This window comes from Rhipicephalus sanguineus, chromosome 4, assembly GCF_013339695.2.
Source record: "Rhipicephalus sanguineus isolate Rsan-2018 chromosome 4, BIME_Rsan_1.4, whole genome shotgun sequence".
Lineage (NCBI taxonomy): Eukaryota > Metazoa > Arthropoda > Arachnida > Ixodida > Ixodidae > Rhipicephalus > Rhipicephalus sanguineus.
In genome coordinates this window covers 98290488-98304676 of record NC_051179.1, presented here as the reverse complement: position 1 = coordinate 98304676, position 14189 = coordinate 98290488, and the positions used below count along the sequence as shown (strand labels likewise).

At 45.7% G+C, this 14189-nt stretch overlaps 1 protein-coding gene across 1 annotated transcript in view; it reads right to left on the bottom strand.

Annotated features, from left to right (window-relative positions):
• The window catches only part of LOC119391432 (endothelin-converting enzyme-like 1), a 144452-nt gene that overhangs the window by 54656 nt on the left and 75607 nt on the right, over positions 1 to 14189 (bottom strand). The window contains exons 3-4 of the mRNA XM_037659112.1: positions 4793 to 4990; positions 2555 to 2793 (exon numbers count right to left, since the gene is read on the bottom strand). Of these exons, the coding sequence (XP_037515040.1) occupies positions 2555 to 2793; positions 4793 to 4990 (437 nt within the window). The remainder of the gene's footprint in view (positions 1 to 2554; positions 2794 to 4792; positions 4991 to 14189) is intronic.

The following is a 14189-nucleotide window of genomic DNA, read 5'->3' as shown; positions in this document are numbered from 1 at the left end:
TCTTATGTAACTTTCGTTAATGTATTCCTCCGGGGTCGAGCAATGCTTCAATATAGCTTGCTGAATCATAAAAATATAAACATTGTTTATTAGACTGCTATGAAAGCCGAGCCAACACTGGAACCACAGACATTAATCTGATATGACGCCTGTATCGTAGGAGCCTACACATCGTAGGAGTATCATGTATTGTTTATTGCTTTCTTGTAAAATTAGATAGCCACCACAACAACCGCAATTGACGTTGCACCGATTTTACGCCTGCGGCTGTTTTTCCAAACCAGTTTATAGACCTGGCGTGGCTCAGTGGTAAAATACCTGATTGCCACGCAAAATGCTTGGGTTCGATTCCTGCTGGGATCCTAATTTTCATTCTTTCCATTTGTTGAGTCAACGCTGCCAATGTTGGTTTTCCTTAAAGCTCTAGAATTTAAGGTACCAATGTCTGTTCTCGCCGTTCCTGAGTAGATATAAACTGTCAATCACCTGTGGCGCATACCCGTACACCGCGGCCCGTGGTAAACGGGTATGTGCCACACGTGTCTAGTGGAAAGGGTTTGACGACGTACGCGACAGGATTTTAACGTTATTCATGTCATGACCCGACAATCATATTCGTCAAATTCTCTTACCCTCCCATGCAAATTTTGGTCTACACCAAGTTAAGGAGGCGATCATGAGAGCACCCAGACGTAGGCGGCTAGATAGATAGATAGATAGATAGATAGATACGTAGATAGAAACGCTCAAAGTGCCAGAGGTTCGCTAAGAAATGCTTCGCATTTAAAATTTTATTGCTTAAGATGGCACGAAAGCGCCAACAGTTGAACACGGCCGTGCAATTGGGCTTTGTCCCACACGGTTCGCAGAACACGGTCTCTGCCGTGTTCTTCAGGGTGAGTCAAGTGTCCGCTGTCGAATCAACACACTCGTGGGTATCTTTGCGGCATGACTGAGAAGGGCAGAGCTGGAGCAGACAGCCAGATCGCTAAAAGACCAGAAGGGAGGATTCCTTCTATTGTCCGGGCCAAATCGCGTAAAGCCAATTTCTCCCCTGGCAGTGAACCACTGGCGTAGCCAGGCGGGGGTGGGGGGGAGGGTTCAATAGGTTCAGCCCCTCCCCCCTCAAATATTTCAGTTTTGCGTGTGTGTATACACACGCACGCATAAAAACGCATGCACGAACATACATGACGTAGGGTCCCCCCGCCAAAAAAATATTCTGGCTACGCTACTGCTGTTACCAACTTAAAAAGTAAATTACAAACAAAACAAAAGCGCGTGCACATCACATTTTTCTTTTTTTTTTCATAGTCTTTACTCTCATTTCCGCTGATGGCTCTCTGCGCTTTGTCAGCGCGGCGGTGGTCCCACTACACTGCCTTCTAGCAGTTGTTTCCGGGAGTTGGTTGAACTAGAGGACTAGGTCCATCCCCATAGTTTGCAATAGTCAATGTTACGCGGTAACGTGAATAACAGTCTCAAACAGCACACGCGAGCGAAACTGGAGGATAAATAGCGTTCATATAAGCGCCAATTTTGAAAATAGGCATTTATGGGCACTTGTAAGCATCTAGGCACGAACGCCAGAAATAGGCATTTATAGGCGCTATAAGAACACTATAAAAGTCCTTAACCTCTAATTCATGCTCATATATCAAAATGCCGCGATAGTAGCGCAAGGAACAAAATAGGCATTTGCCCAAAATCCGGTTTCTACTGAGCAAGATAGATAGATAGATAGATAGATAGATAGATAGATAGATAGATAGATAGATAGATAGATAGATAGATAGATAGATAGATAGATAGATAGATAGATAGATAGATAGATAGATAGATAGATAGATAGATAGATAGATAGATAGATAGATAGATAGATAGTGCTCTTCGTTCGCCTTCAAAGCTTCGCATTTACACTGTGACCGGTTCGCGATCTGACGAAGACAAGCATCTTTTTTTTATTCGCTAGCTGCATCAATCGCTGTTCTTTTTCCAACGAATTCATACAATTTCATACAAGACACAGCGTGGGCGTCACCACATGCCTTTATAACGTGCCAGAAGTGCAACGGTCTTCCACTAGGAGTGAATCGAATGTATTGTCCACTGGCAGACTGCCCAGTCAGAAGAATTTGGGATGTTTGAATTCCAACGTGTATGAGGAGTACGTAATTGATACCGTTTAATTGATACCCTATTTCGCTATCATTGTTTTGGAGTAATATCGTCTCTTTCGCACGAATGTAATTCTACTGAAGCTTTATTCTTGGGGCGCTGTCACGCTAAAGCAGCTTCCTTGAGACCTTAAGTGCGTGCGTGCAGAAACCTGCGACGCTGATCGCTAATTTACTTATGTGCAGTGTGAAAAAAATGTGGCATTTCTTTCTTTTAACACGCATTCCTGATTGGCGTTTCCGGTAGACGAATTAGCATTCTCAAACCTATACAATATTTTTGTACTTGTGTAATCTAGCGGAACCGAATCTCAAGGAATGATTGGGTGGAAAGAAGCACAGTACGTGTGATACGCAAGGAAGTGCTGTGTGCGTACCGTTCCAAGACCTCCATAGTTCAGTGCGAGTATCCCGTACGGATACATGAACGGACGAAGCATGGATGCTGTCGGTACAGTGATGTCGTTGATTGCGTCCGTATAAAATGGGAAATAGCTAGTGTCGTCGTACAGTGGGGTCGTGGTGTCCGTCCACAAATACTGAGTAGAGAGACCCAGAGCCTTTATCCAGGTCGGGAACAGTTCGTCTAGGTCCAGCGGTTCATCCGGGTAGGGTTCTGAATCAGAGAATTCAAAATGATTTCAAAACAGCGAATAACGAAACCGTAGGGTTTCCTAAACGTCAACCCCTTCGTTTGGCTTATAGTAACCGTAAATTGCATTGGTAGCGTGATACCTGATCAGAAAGCTTTCGTCGAACTGCTGACGGTGTCACCATTTTCGAGAAGGGTCGAAATTAGCGACTTCATAGAAAGCAATGAATGCGTGAATAACAAATGCTTTATATATATATTTCTCGTCTATTCAACACTTCTGAGATGAGCAACTTCAACCGACAGTAGCTCATTCGTATTCACACAAAAAGCTGGTGTAGGTCTTGAGTAGTTCTAAATAACGCGCTCAATGCATCATCAGTAACGTGAAACCCGAGAAAGTGCATAACAAGTTATGATTCGATTAGGGTGCCTTGAAGCCCGCGCCGCCGTTTCCAGGGTTTACACACTTTTCGACCCACTCCGTGCCGCCATTTTCTCGCGGGAGACTTATTCGTTGTGTCTATAAGTGTCAGGCGGAGTGCACGGGATAGTGCGGGTACGGTGTTACAGTTGTGTTAGGGTTTAACGTATTAAATCATTTGTGTGAACACTATGACAGAAAAGCTGTCATAGTGTTCACTATGACAGAAAAGCTTTCCAGTCAAGTAAAGATAAAATCAGTAGACTCGGTCAATATACGAATAAAAATCCAGAAACCTCGGTTCGAATGTGGCTACTTCAAGGGACTGGCGGCTTCAATCATACGGGAGCCGCCTTGACGCAGTCATTGCAGATTAAATGACGGAAAGACGACGTCTGCTACACCCCTAAACGACGCGTTCGGCAATTTCCCACGTGTTTGCATTTTCCACGCAATTTAAAATAAGCCTAAGGTGGTTGCTTCGTTAATCAGGTGAACGGCCGAAACGAAAACATCATACAAATAACAAAGACAACTCCCACTTTAGCGAGCGTAGTATTGTGTCTTTGAATATACGGATCGCGGCTTGTGTGTTAATACTCGCGAACGGTAAGCGATAGATTGAGACGTCCTGCTACTTGTACATATAAAGTACGGTCCTCACGGTAATAATAATAATAATATCTGGGATTTATAGTCCCACAACCACGATAATTAAAAATTAATTACGAAGTTTTCGTTGACTGCTAACTTCAATGTAACTATCGATTGCTCAATGTATTTCCACCTCGAGGTAGAGTTCGTGTGCGAAGACGACAGCTGGCTAACTGTGGAATGATTTTTATAAAAACCTCTATTGGCTGAAAAAACCCCGTAGAATGACACGAGAGCAATATGGAACTACGGCAAGTCCATTTCTCCCCGCAATGGCGATCCACTTTTGTTTTAATAGCGTTCATAGATTCATATATCTCTGAACGCAAATTGAACCGCAATGTTATAAAGCGCGTTGAATACGTGCATGAACCAAACCCGTATTTTTGTTCCGTTCTTGAACTTCTTCAAAGCGCAAAATCGGTACGTGTTAAGCGATTGTCGCGGTCAGTCAGCCGCGAAGCAATGTTTTCTTCCCATGTAATTGCAGTCGACGTTTAAACTGAATGAGAAAAGCGTTGCTAATTGTACTGAACATTTTAAGTGAACTCTTGTAACGTGAATAATTCCCTTCCTCCCATCATTCGTCGAGACTTGAAGGAAACACACTTCGCTATAGCTGCAAAACTAAGTGATACATGCTTAAAATGGCCCGCGTTTGGTCCACGCTTTTCAAGGGCTGAAGGTGGCAAGTGAACAGGTCTTGTAATGCATCATCAGGGCTCATCAGCCCAATTCTCATCAAAACCGAGCATAAATATATCCCTGCTCAATAAAGAAAGGCAAGAGAGGACAGAGTGAGAAAAGGTACGGGGGTGACTAGGTGCCCCGTTATATCCACATAGGAAGCGCCTGCCCCTTTCCCCCCCACACCCCTTTTGACCCGCTGGTGCACACGCTTATGTATCTACTGCATTAGGAATGCGCATACTCATGAATACTGACTGTACAGTGCTTCGACGAAGTCAGACTCGAAGTGTCGGCCGGGACTTCCCACGTTGGACACCATGTCCCTAATCTTCTTTACAGCAGCTAGTCGGAAGTCGGTGCTGAGCCAGGTTGAATGTTGCAGGGCCCTCACGTAGGCATTGCGGATTTCATCCACCATGTTCCTTGCCCCTCCTATCATGTACGGTCGAATCTCTGTTCAGGAAAGCATCATGCAAGCATGTTTTAGACTGTCACAAAAGTCGCATATGCTTAACATTGCCTGCGCATAATGTCCTAAGGTACGCCATGAAAAGGGGTTTTTTTTCACTTACGCCCAAGGCGAAAGCGCTCTAATTAGGCTCCAAGAATGTTGTGCCGTGAGCATACGTGCACCGCTTTGTGTGTGTTAGCGTGAGCCGTAAGACGAGCACCCGAGCTGCGTGCCTTGTTTTTGTTTTGTCTAGTATGGAACTGCTTGCCGTGAAGGTCACCGCCAGCAGAGCCAGAGCCTTAAGACGTGCATCCGAATTACGTGTCAGATCATGTGCTTTTGTTTGTGTTGTGTCTGAACCACCGGACGTTGTGTCCGAGCCACGTTTCAGATCATGTGCTTATGTTTTGTCTATTGTTAAACGGCTTGCCGTAAACGTCAGCGACGGCGGAATCTGAATCACGGGTCGTTGTATCCGAGCTACGTCTTAGATCGTGTCCCTACGCGATCGCGTGACTGGTGTTTTGTGTGTGAGCTAATGGTTCGCCCATGAAGGACACCGAAAGTGAAGTGTGAACCACGCACGGTAGCAACTAGTGCCTACGTGACCGCTTCAAGGATGCACCGACACTACACTAGAAGCTGGGACCGGCGGCCGGAGAAACATATAAAAACGGCCCCATCCTATGCTTCATCAGTCTGCTCTACGCCGGAGAAGAGATCCACGCTGGGCAACTCCCGGGACAAAACGCAGCCACCCAGCACTTCCGGTCATCGTGTTGCCCCGGCTGACCCATCTCGCCAGCTTCGACGGTCGCTCATGAACAGCGCCGGTGTTGAAGGACTCTGCTGCGCCCGGTTACGTATGTCAATCGCTTGAACTTAGTGGACTGCGGACTCGAATTATTTGCTCGGCTCTTGCTGTTGGTAATTCATTTGATACTGCTCAGTGTCTTGACACATTTGAATTTTCATGCGTGCTGCACTTATCTGAATAATTGTGGAATATATAATTAGTTCACCCTTGTACTCTAGATAACTATTCGGTGATTGTGGAAATATCTTTATCTTTGTTTAAACACATTATTAAAGGCTGTTGTTCTTTGATTGCAGAAGGCCCTTGACTCTTTCATACCGGCGATTGGCGCAAGCCATACACCAGAGGCCCAACCCCCATGCCACATCCTGGGAGAAGCTTGTGCTTCGGCCCCGAGTCGTGACATAGACACACCGTCATTGAATATAGCATGGTACATTATTATATAGTATTAGTTAAGATAGCATTGTGTTCGGGCTATTGAACTTCTAGGTGTCTGTGGCAGCAGTCAGCCGGCATGCGTCGCCATAATTTATTCGCTTTATTAACAGAAAAGATGAAATTTTGCAACAAGCATTTACAGAGATGAATGACTTTCTGTTCATCTTTTAGCAACGAATCAGGCAAACAGAAACGTGCGTATTAGGGTACTAACAAGGTTCGAATCACTAAAACAACCCTGAAGATGTTAGAGACATATGATGGTTGACTGATATATTCAAGATTACGTTTTTTTGTTATACCTTGTGGTGAAGTAGCACACTTTTGAGAAGGACAAAGGAGGACACTCGCTACTGTAATGCGCAGGGTTCGTTGCCGTTTGCGTTCCGTACCACTGTCACTGAAGCTGAGAAAAAAAAGCAAATTATGATATTTTGCTAGTACAAGGGTTTTCGGCAGAAACTCGGAAGGAAATAAGAAAATGGAGAGACAGTTTACTTCCACGCAGCTTGCGATGGAACTGAAAATTATTGGCTTTGCATTACAAGGTAAGCAGACAGGTGAGTAATGAAGCAAGCAAGGGTGTGCTTCGTCCTCGTTTTTAAATAAAGGTACCGACAACCAATTTTTAAACCAACTGTTTTCTTTAGCGCAACAGAAAGCTTACAGGCCTGAGTGTCTATTTAAGGAATGGTAACGCGGGTGTCATGGTGTGCCCCGACGCCGCTGAGAAGACCCCGAAGAAGCGTCGAAAGTGCACAATCACGCGTGCTGGAATAAAAGTAGTTCGCCCATCTTGAAGATACCTCCCCGCACGTGCCCGCATGGCGCGAGGAAAAGAAAAAAAAACAGGCCACGTTGGCTAAACATGCGCCTCCAAATAGAGGAAGCATTGGCTAGACAGACGCTGCTGCGTAGGACACGCATTGGCCCGGTCGGACGTAAACGTCGAGAGGCCAACATTGTCGGAGGGACCTGGTCGAGCGCGAACGTCCGAGCGACCATGCGTCTTCTACTCCTGACGACCAGCGGACGCAGAGCCTGCGACAGTCCACCTGGCCCTTCTCGTCCAAAAGCATCAACGCCGCCGCGACTGCTTCGTCCGGCCCCTGCGAGTCCAGCCCTACATCGTCCTTAGAAATGGCGTTCTTCCGGACCCGACGAAACTGCGTGCCATTGCCCAGTAACCAGAGACGATGAAAGAACTACGCAGCTTCCTCGGCCCGTGTTCATACTTTCGCCGTCTTATTCGAAACATTGCGTCCACCATAGTGCCTTTTACTGAACTCCGCTGTGACCACGACCTTTCGGTATGGCCATCGGGATGTGATGATACAATCACTACACACCGTCGCCTTCTTACATCACCTCTGATTCTTCGACTTTTTATTTACTTGCCCCGACTGAAATCTACGCGGATGCTAGCGGCGTCGGTCTACGTGTTGTGCTCGCCAAGCGTAAGCCTGCATTTGACGAGTACGTCGTCTGCTGCGCCAGCCAGTCAACTTAAGCGGAAGCCACTAGTTTGTGACATGAAAACATTTTCTAGCCATCATATGGGTCATAGGCCACTTTGGATCCTATCTTTACAGAAGCCGATTTACCGTGGCTGCATATCACCACGCATTATGTTCGCTTTACTCTTCAAAAGATCCGTCCGGCCGGCTCGCCCGTTGGGCAATTTGGCTTCAGGAGTACGATATTGGCGTCATTTACCGATGTGGACTGACATTCAAACGCACACGTCTCTGTTCGAATCGTCTCTACCCTGCAGTGACCAATCTTCGCCAACCCACGACGTGTCTGCACTTTGTGTCAGCTGCAGGCTTCTGGAGCATCGAAAGAAAACCCCTGGGTTGCCTCACTGCTGGACTTGTTGCGTCGGCCTCAGCTGCAGAACATCCCTACAGCTAGGTATGCGCCGTAAGATACAGCCCTTCGTTATCCGTGATGGTTTCTTATACCAATTTGATGTGAGAAGTTCCGCCTCCGAAAAATGCGGGAGTGATCAAAGGCGCCGGTGCTAGGACGAAAAAGACGACGACTGAATGTGCGGACGTGAGATCTCGTGGTTGAAAATCGACGAAGAAGGCACTGTGCAAATAGGACGCGTGAAGATACGTAATACCAGCTCTATCATTAAGTAGCCCCCACGTTGGGTTGAAAAACAAGCACAGAGGTAGAACTGGAGAGAAGTGGCGGCCTGAACACCGTGACCAGGGCGCAGGAGTGGCGAACGATAAATTTCCTGCATCGAGGCCTCTGCGGGCTCTCACCTGAGCACAGACTACAGCGTATGATAGGCTGACGTTGGCCAGAGAAGATCAGCGTCTCCCGTGTGAACACCAGTTCGTAGCTGGCGAACTCCAAAAGGACGTCCGGCTGCTGAATTCTACTCAACAGGTACTTCAATCTGCAGCTATACCAACGGTATAGCATCTCCAGCACCTCAGCTGCCACCGATGGCTGCGCGTGTGCATTCCTCGATGATGTCGGTGTTACTCAGCACGAGCGGTGACATTTTTGGTATAACTCGCCCGCGTTTGTCTCATTCCGCTAAGTAGCAACATGTTGTTTAGGTAGCTTTCGGTTTGCCTAGTGAGTGCTTCTTTCTTACCTCATGCTTTTATGTCTTGTAAATATATTGAGTAGTATTTTGCTCTATGTAGAAGTGGTCTCGTCTCTTCTTGATGACGTTTATCACAATTTCTCTGGAACCTACACAAGAGCGAATTCACTAATAGCCTCGCGATAACAGACAAAATTATTTACCCGAAGAACGGCAATGACTCCTTCTTCATTCCCAGACACCTCCGCTCAGACATAGGCGCCTCCTTTCACGCCGACCCACAGTGCGCGCAAGTGCTAAAAATATACCTCCACCTGCGCCACCGCTGATATCGGCGTGGGATATATTGCTTTATTCACCGTTAGGTCCGTTTTTGTCTCGCCTGCAAGCGTCGGAAGAATCCAACTTCCGGTTCTCTAGCTGGACTACAGTCATTATCTCGTCCTGCAAAAACCTTCGACCACGCTGATTTTGATCTCTATGGACCTTTTCCAATCACACCTGCTGAAAATCGCTGGATAATCATCGCCATCGCGCACCTCACTCGCTACGTGGAAACTTCACCATTGACACATGCATCGGTAAGTGATGTCGGTTTTTCTTTATTGTACATCACGTCATTCTATGCCTTGCTGCACCGCGTGAGCTGCTCCGTGATTGAGGACGCGTGTTTTTGTCGGATGCAGTCGAATCGTTTCTAAAGGAATGCCATGCCATTCATCGGGCCACCGCAGCGATCCATCCCAAGGCAAATGACATGATAGAACGATTCAACCAATCATTGTGGTATATGCCGCCAATCTATGTTATGTTAATCAATCCAACTGGGACCATATTCTCTTTTGTGACGTACGCGTATAATACTGCTGTGCAGAGAACCACTGGATTCTCTACATACTTCCTACTTTACAGACGCGCGTCATCTAGCATGCTAGACACCATCCTTCCTTATCGGTGCGGTAAGGCCATTGGGGCCTTACCGCCCTGATGTTGCCGAGTTGACCACAGTGTCACAAGCTCATGAATACCTGGAAGAGTGTCGCCACATTGCCCACTCCCTTACTGCAGCTGATCAGCAGCGACAGAAACACCGTCACGATATCTCAAGCCCCCGGCATCTTGTGCCACGGATGCAATTATATAGCTTTGTATCGCTTTAGGTAGCCTTGGTACGTCAACGAAACTTGTTTCCAGAATAACTCCTACCCTGTGCTGAAACAAACATGACCTGCTAGTTACATAGTGGTCGCTAGCGCCTTCTTCTGATCAACGATGACGTGGACGGGAGACAGTCCACATAGACCGGTTAAATCCCTACAACGACCCCTCTGTCATCTCCTACCGTTAATTCGCCAAAATGGCTTTTACGCAGGGTAAGCAAGTGTAGTCAAGAAGATGAGCGCTTCTCGCAATGGCAGGGTGCACCGCTCAAGCGAAAAGAAGACGTATGAGTATCGCGGTGGTTCCGCGGGTTCCGCCATTACCACGTAACGCTCCGTGGCGGGTCTTCTGTTTTATAAACTGTGCAGTTCCTAAAGGCCTTTTTACTATCTTTTTTGTATGTGATGTGAAATGAGCTTTTTTTTGCCGGCAGCGTCAAAAAAAGGTCAGCGCATATTTAGGAAGCTCGGGCTACCCTAAACAACCTCAAAGCATAGAATGCTTGAGAACATTTCACTGATGTTCCACTGATGACAGCCGCTGACGACCATCTACTGATAACACGCGGAGAGAGCGTAGCCTCTCTCGTGAAAATTTCTCCATTTGATCGCTCGCATGTGCCGCCGTCCGGATGACAAAAAATTCTGCGTGTTTTCAGGAGGCTTCCTTGTCTCAATAGAGTGGTGATTTACAATCGAGGTCTTGACGTTTAAGTTGGTCAAAGATAGCGAAAATCTGCAGGCATGTGAAATGGACACTAAAGTGAAACAATGACTTGGTTCAGAATGATAAATCCTACTCTGTCGACACTAATAGCTTTATTGTCAGAATCATAGGCATTATTATAGAGGAAAAAATCAAGTGTCTTTCTCTTTAAGAAAAAGAAAAGCACTCACCATGCTCCCCTGTGGCTACTCAGTTTTCGAGTTTTCACTTTAGCTATTACTCGTCCCTCCAGATATGACAAAATGTTACTTCGCCGCGCTTGCGATAGTGGGGCGTGGAGCGGTCGAGTGTGGCGGCGCGCACTGACGTCGCTGTGACTCGGAGTGACGCAGCAGAACTTTGCTCGCGCGGGGTCTTTATGTCAGATTGTATTTGCATAATTTGGCAACCATAGAATAATGGCGCTTATGTGAACGCCATTAAAGGTGCACAACGAAGTACACTCACCCGATTGGAAGAAGGGGCTGACGACCGCCAGACCCATCACTTTTCTGACGTGGTCGTAACAAGCTTCGCTGGCGGGCCTACTCTGAAGAAAGAGGTAAGGGTCAGTGAACCGGACTAGATGTGAAAAGAATTTCCAGGCGACCAGATATTGTAGCCCTTCTTCGCCCATACTCTTGTAGAGTTTCACGAGGATTTGAAGTGCATCTTTGCGGCAGTAAATGTAGTCCGAAGCCAAATAGGTGTTATTGGTGTACAACATAATATAGGCACTCCAATGGTCTGGAAACAATGGATAGACAGACAAGGCAAATAGATTACACTATTGCGATAGTGTAGTGTTGTCGTATTGAAGTCCTGCACTGGATGTTTCTATTCTGAAGTTCCATTGTATTCATGGCATACTCCCTTAGATTATATTCCGTAGTCACGTTTTATCTGAACAGCAAATTTACGCAGATGTGTCAATGGCGTAAATGATGCTGAAGTCAGAGAGGACAATTGCAAGGGATGTCCACCTTTGTGATTTATCGTCCAAACGCCATATTTGCATTTCTTGACAGTTAAGGACAGCGCACTCCCCGTGAAACCAACTCTGAAATCTGAAGCCCCTTCCAATGAGCGGAAACGAAGTAGAAAAGTCACAGCTGCTTGTTGCAAAAAACACTGCGGAACATGAGTCTTCTCACATGCTACGCGTTGCTTACGATGCGCCGCGAATGTTTGCTATGCTGCGCGTTTAAATGCAAAGACAATAAACAATCCGCTATCATCTACGGTTATCTATGTCGGCAATTTGTTGGAAGTCATTCACAAAGAAGTATAAGTGGGATTGCTGGACTATAACTGCGGTAACTAAAACAAAACCGATAAGCATAAAAAAACTGCTTTACGAGGAGCGTCTAGCGCATATACACCGGGCAGTGGATCTGAAATTAAAGGGCCTCGAAAAACCTCTGAAAATAGGAAGAGGGAGGGCGTTATTCTCATTTAGTGCTTGGTTAGTTTCGGCACAATTCGTGACACCAACATTCTCACACGAAGTTTCCCGTGACGTTCGCGTGACGTCATGAGGATAAAAGCTCTCGATTGGCTTATACACGACGGATATCAGTTGTAAATTGTCTGTTACCGTGCTTTGCAATGCAGTCACACACCCGTTCTGCATTTCTCGCATGACTATTGTACGCGACCAATTCTTTTCGACTGCGAAAGCGAAAATAAACAGCATATAGCGGAAAACCACGAAATCTTGATCAGCGCAACGCTTGCTGCTGACATTGTGCAAGCGTTTTATGGCGAACTAAGCGGCGATAAGGAGATTACGCTTCGAGGGGGGCAGTGAAGGCAAGGAGGAAACCACTCCCTCGTCTTTGAATTTGGAGTGGGTTTAGGAGGCCAATTTCAAGGGAAGCTGTACCTTCACGCGTTAGTAGAAAAATGCTATCATTTTTATTTCATACTTGAATCCGAATAACAAAGCTGAAAGAACGCTAGGAACTGCCTACGCGTTACGAATAGAAATTTACTTCGCCATGTAATGCACGGTACTCACGGAATGAAGCAGGACAATTTGGGGCTAAGTAACGCACATACTATCGTTTCCACCATCTTCAGGTCGGGATATATCGGCGTAAATTCGACTCTAACACGTGGATCAGAGTCAACATTATTTTTTGATACGAGATTAGTCCCCACATGGGGTGGTTATCTTGAGAAATTGCGCATACAAATCGTTAAACTAAAAATAAATTGATGCCGCGTTTGAATCCTGAGTACTGCACGCAGACATACTATTGGCTCTTCAGTGTTCTTTTTTCAGACCAGGCGCCGACGCTCATTGTCGATTTTTCGCTAAATTTTAAGTGAAAGCGTTATGCTAATTTTCATAGAAATAAAAATAAATCATATTTATAAAACCACAATGGCCACCACTGCATGATGTGTGTCCCCGTGTGCGATATTTATGGATATACGCCAGTGGTTCTGGTAATCCACATAATACCTGCAAATACCACTGATTCGTACTTCTCGACATCGATGTCCGATCGAAGTGTTCATTCTGGTCTTAGGAGCAGTGAATAGTTGACAGAGTCCTTCAGAAACAAAGTAATGTCAAGGCCATATATATTCTGGCTGCCTACTCTTTCAGTGCAACTGACAGCAAAAAAGGTTTATATATATATATATATATATATATATATATATTATATATATATATATATATATATATATATATATATATATATATATATATATATATATATTATATATTTATATATATATATATATATATATTTATATATATTTATATATATATATATATATATATATATATATATATATACCGGGTGTCTTAGCTATTTTTATCCAGTGGTTAAAAAATACAATATTTGAGGCAGGCGAGTGAAATTAGTTGCAGATTACTGAGAGTCACCTTGCGCACTACAGACAATTTTTGTTTGGCAATTAACTAATTTGTAAATTCGGATTATTTAACTAAATTGCTAAATATTGACTTTAGGCACGAAATGCTCCTTGCAACGTTTGAGAGCGTCTTCAGAAACCCCAAGCGCATTATTTGCGATAAAGAAAGTCACACGTATACCATTTTTTCCAAGCTGCAAAGAAAGCCCGCGAAATACAAAAGAAAACACGTGACTATCGCATTCGCGTGCCGCGAGAATGCTGCTCTCAGCCGTGGTTTGAGCGAACGAAATCAGCTGCGGCCGGGACTCGCCGGCTCCGTTGCAGCGGTAGGCCGATAAGTGGTTTCTTGGCCCGTTGCCAGCCAGTTGGCGCGCGTGACGGTGCAAGTTGTAGCTAGCGCGCGCCAAGAAGCTTATCGGCCTGCCGCTGCAACGGAGACGGCGAGTCGCGGCGGCAGCTGATTTCGTTCGCTCAAACCACGGCTGAGAGCAGCATTCTCGCGGCACGCGAATGCGCTAGTCCCGTGTTTCCTTTTGTATTTCGCGGGCTTTCTTTGCAACTTGGAAAAAATAGTATACGTGAGACTTTCTTTATCGCAAATAATGCGATTGGG